General features: G+C 32.2%; 1 protein-coding gene across 1 annotated transcript; it reads right to left on the reverse strand.

Moving 5' to 3' along the window:
• On the reverse strand, positions 914–4785 carry LOC109331840 (vesicle-associated membrane protein 721-like). The gene is made up of 5 exons (XM_019566591.1): positions 4447–4785; positions 3564–3705; positions 3363–3483; positions 1634–1696; positions 914–1248 (listed from the first exon to the last, which is right to left on the reverse strand). Exons 1-5 carry the CDS (start codon positions 4649–4651, stop codon positions 1099–1101), a joined length of 681 nt encoding a protein of 226 aa, XP_019422136.1. The 5' UTR covers positions 4652–4785; the 3' UTR covers positions 914–1098.

Here is a 5111-nt window from a genome sequence, read left to right on the forward strand (position 1 = left end):
ATTAAAAATAATAAAAATAACTTAAATTATATGGAAAACAAAAAACCCGCACTTTATTAAATATAACTCAACAATGTATCCCCATTTGGCCCACATCATGTAACTTCACCATAATTTGTTATATATGTTTGTATTTATTATTTCTTTTAATTTATTGATGTCAACGAATTGATTTGTTATCTGCAAAGAATATGTTGTTTAAGAGAATTTTTTAAATAGTTGGTTTTGGTTAATATTAAAAATTATGATAAAATGTCTAATAAATCATGGAGTTGTTAAAATCTCAACCATTGATTTGTGGATTGGCTATAATTTCCCCCACACCATGATCTAAAATGCAGCTCTCCTTACTTTAGATAAGCTAAACAAGCTCTTTAAGATATTATTTTTTAATAACACAATATTCTATCCAATTCGTGGAAATCAAACATTGAAATACCTAAGTTAAAGCATCTCCTAATATGCAATTTTCTTGAATTACATCATGAGTTCTACAATGCCACTTCATTATTTTTTTACTTTATGCAATTTAAGACCTCTCCATTTCAACTATGCAACCTTTTAAAATTTCATCAAATAAATAAAAAATAGTTAAATTTGGTTTTGGCTGTGAAATTATTAAATAAATCTAATCAACTGTATGATTAAATTTGTGAAAATCTTTTTATTTTGTGTAACAATTGTGTTTCTATACAACCGTTGCATTCACCTCAATACACCGTGCGATTCTTATATAATAGTTGCACAAAGTTCTTCACAACTTTGTGCATCTTAGAGGTGCTCATATACAACAATTGCAGAGTGTAACTATGCACTTAATGCAACCTCTATTAACTAAAATGATTGGAGTAATGCTCTAAAGGATGATGACAATGAACAAGGATTCTCTCAACTATAATAGAAATATAGAATAAACAACCAAAATTATATTTTCAAAAGCATTCTTATATGATATTGTAAAATCTTATAAGCAACACAAAGTGAATACGGGATTGATGTTTTTCCTACATACAAAATCATGTCATTAGGTATCTCTGGTCATATATAATCACAAAAAAAGATGGAAATAACAAAATAAAATGCCTCAGACAATGGTGCTTATTTTCCACATTGGAACCCATGGCAAACAGAAAGGACTATTATGAGGATCAGGAGAATCACAATCGACAATACAATCAGCTTTGTCTTCATGTTTTTCAGCCACATTTTTCTACGGATTTGGGTCCCTGAATTTCTGAAGTCTTGTGCCTGCCTCAAAAAAATAGCATAAAGTAAGTTTAAAAAAACCAATCTTTTCTTTTCTGGATTATCTTCATGGGGAGGGGGGGTATGAGGGAGCAAATGCTACCAGTATACAGTATGGTACAAATATCAACCAACAAGACAAGGCTTTATATAAAAAATGACAGTCTTGTGCACGAGACTCCCACCTAGTGGGGTCTGGGAGGGATAGATGTATGCAGCATTAGCCTCTCAAGCGAAGATACTGTTTCCAGGATTTGAAGTCATGAACTCCAGATCATAAGACAACGCTTTATATAATAATAGAAAATAGAATACAGTAGTTCACCAGAAGAAATCATGAAGGACAATGACCCAAGAAGTAGCAGATGCTCATATATAGCATACTAACCTGGTGATGAAGGCTCTCAGTCTTGTCAACCAGAAGCTCTATCTTTTCTCCTCTGTCCAGAACCTGCATTAAATTATAAACATGTCAATACAATCAGATTAAATGTCCTTATGCATTGAACATCATCAAAGGTATGGGAACGCCACATATTTGACTACATCCTTCTCATTCTCTGTCGATATGTTTAAGTAGTATGATCTATGCCTTTTTGGTGTAACTTATGCTTTTCTATAGCATACATAGATTATAATGAATATCATTATAGCATGAAGAAAAGACACAGAAACCCACTGCATCATATGTCATTGATATGCATTAATTTTTTACTGTCTTTGAGAGCACAGAGGAATAAGCACAGGTAGGTTTAGAATAACTAACTGTTGCCAATGTATATTGGCTTAGTTATAAAAACTTGGTTCTTAGAAAATAATTGGACTTAAAATATCATATTCAGATAGCACAACACAACCCAGAGTATACTAGAACCAGAAGCATCATGAGACTTTATGTGGCTTCAAAACTTCCATAAAATATAAATTTCATACATTTTCTAGAAGAAATCAGTAAACTTTGTCTTAGTGTTCAGCCAAACTACTTTTGGCAAGAATCATCTACAGAGGTAGCCCTAAATAACTTGAGGGTAGACAAAAAAATGTGCTGTAGTGTTACTGTACTCCTTCAAAATGGATAACAAAATAAGCAAAATGGAGGTGGGCAATCATTTCCTTAACCGAACTAATTTTAAGACTCTTGGTGCCTATGAACAGTTTCCAGAACAAGGAAACCAAGAGCCCCTTCCTAATTCACTACTGTCCATTTAAATGAGTCTTAAGCTCAGCATTCACATCACAAAAAAGGTAGTAAGAGAGACATCGTGGAATTTACTTTTCCCATCTGGCACCAAAGTCCTTCATGTCAAGAAACTTATCCAAGAAAACTCAAACTCACTATTTAGATCATATGCTCCTCCCTCATAATCCAACTTGACAATTAAGCTACATATTATTTTGTTCAAGCATAATCCAACTCACTATTAGATCATTTGTGGAATGAAATTTTGGTCTTTTGAAATACTTCATATAAAAAAACTTCTTTGGACTCAAATATGTACAACCTAGACATGGACAACAAGCGTGGGAAAGGGTTCAACTTGAAGAGGTGAATCAAAATCCTATTAGGTTCAAAAAAAATTTGTTCCTCCAGGGCCCTCCTTTTCCCTATGTTAGACAGCCAAGCTACATGCACACAAATAAACAATCCCATTTTCTTTCTGCTTAACATTCAATAAGAATCTGTGATAACACATACATACCCACATTTATTTGCAGATTATTTTTGGGGGATAACTAACTGAAACATAGTTAACAAGTTTCTATAATCATTTCAGATCCAACATGTGACATGTGCAAGCTGGACTTGTAGAAATGTCAAACAAAATCTAGAAAGACTCTTGAGTATCAATGCAGCATGATTACAAGGCAAGAATTTCATAAAATGCTGGCAAAACTAATTTAATGGTCTTTGTTATAAGGTCCAAAGTAATCACATATTCAATTTTTTCAAAGATCCAATGTGTTTTATTTCTTTGCTGTTTTCAAGATTTTGAACACCGCATCCTAACTCTCTTTTGTAAAATATGATTATCATAATTTGCTATGTAATTTGATATCTTAAATTTCATGTGGATCCTCTCAACTCATCAATTTAGATAAGTACTGTGAATCTGTACCTTTTCAATATTCTCCATCATGACACCTTTGACTTCAGAAACCTGAGCTTTGACCTTTGCAAGCTTGCTTATCTCTTCAGGATGATCAACACAGTACTGCATATGTTCCTTCAATTTTGGCCTGCGGCAGGATATGAGCTTTAAGTTTAAATAAAGCACGAAGACTTACACCATTAAGTTTATATAAGACAATCATAATACCCAAACTCCTTATTAAGACTGTTGGGTGGAGCAGTAGCCGCCTTTCCACCGCCATATTTCGCAACAAAATCATCCTTAACACGCTCTAGAAAAGCCATAGGCACCTGTCTTCCAACCGATTCATCTGCAACAACACAATATGCTGCAACATCCCAAAGTGAGAGACATTTCTAAACACAATACCAAACTTCAAAATTGTCATGATTAGCCTCTAAAAACAAAACATTGCATACAAAATGATTAGTTCAAAAAGTTACAAAAATGATTTCAAATTGTGGTCGCAAAATTTTAATTTAGGTTTTTCGGACTTTTGGTATTTGCAACGGCATCACAATTGAAATCAAGGACGGATTCAAAAAGAGGCGAACACTAGTGAAATCAGTTATATATGCAGTACTTTTTATAAGTAAATAAAAAATACTTTGCCATATATACACATATATATTTAGGCCTCCTCTAATGTTTAGAGTATTTGTTTCTAATTGCAATTCCGGTGAACACAAATATGATCAAACACAATGACAAATTAAATTCAATTTTACTATTCGTTGGTCCATAAGGCCCTCTTAGATTTTCAGATTGTATTAGGCCTGGGTCATAGTAGTTCAAAGGTCAAAAGTTCGATTCACGTCAGGTCGTCAGCTACACTTATTGAAGGGACAGTCAAACCGTCTTAACCATATGGTGAGGGGCTTGGTTATACACAAAAAAATTAAACTCAATTTTATAGGGCAGACAATAAAATAAAAAATATATACAGGAATTTAGTATTAGATAAGTACAACAATAATATAACACCTCACGATAATAATAATAATATTGTTTTGTTGATTATTGGTATGAAATTGATGGGGAAAGTGGATGAAAAAGAAATGAAACATACTGAATCCATTATCAACGAGGTAATTGAAGGTGTGAGCGTCACAGTTATAAGTGAACTTGTTGTTAGTAGCTGGAAGTTTCTGAAGGCATTGAAACGCGATGGAATTGAAGTTCCCACTGAATTCCGTGTATTCTGAGAGAATCACGGCTCCACGAGACACGAATGAGTAGATCAGAGATTTCTGGTTCTCGTTGTTATGACTCATTTTCTTCTTCCTTCTAGATCTAACAAACTAAGGTTTCTGATTATTCTGCTTTTGCTTTGTCTTAAGTCTTAACCCACACTCTCTTTCTTTTCTTTTCTTTTCTCTAGAGAGAGTATATAGATGGAGAGAAAAAGGGTGGGTTCGGAGAGTTGGCAAAAAGGTTTCCCACCCTATATATTTATTATTTAGTATGAAGATTTACCCATACTTATTACATTATCTATTATTATACATTTTTTTATTTTATTGAAGAGATAATAATTAAATATGATATAGTAATAGTTTATAAATATTTTAAAAGTATAATATTTTAATAGTATAATATTTATATATTATTAATTAAATATTTATACACAATTAATATATTATCTATTATTTATTTGAATTATTTTTTTAAGAGTGAATGATTATCCTATATAAATAATAGATAATATAATAATAATATATAAAACTTATACAC

The sequence above is a fragment of the Lupinus angustifolius genome, chromosome LG17 (assembly GCF_001865875.1).
Source record: "Lupinus angustifolius cultivar Tanjil chromosome LG17, LupAngTanjil_v1.0, whole genome shotgun sequence".
NCBI classification, from domain to species: Eukaryota; Viridiplantae; Streptophyta; class Magnoliopsida; order Fabales; family Fabaceae; genus Lupinus; species Lupinus angustifolius.

What these genes read in the sequence shown, in the direction of transcription:
- LOC109331840 (XM_019566591.1), bottom strand. Translation starts at nt 4,651, where the DNA reads ATGAGTCATAACAACGAGAACCAGAAATCTCTGATCTACTCATTCGTG. An exon ending in AGTCTTAATAAGGAGTTTGG is followed by an intron (nt 3,484 to 3,563) that starts GTATTATGATTG and finishes ATCCTGCCGCAG; the next exon opens with GCCAAAATTGAAGGAACATA. An exon ending in CTGAGAGCCTTCATCACCAG is followed by an intron (nt 1,249 to 1,633) that starts GTTAGTATGCTA and finishes TTTTTGAGGCAG; the next exon opens with GCACAAGACTTCAGAAATTC.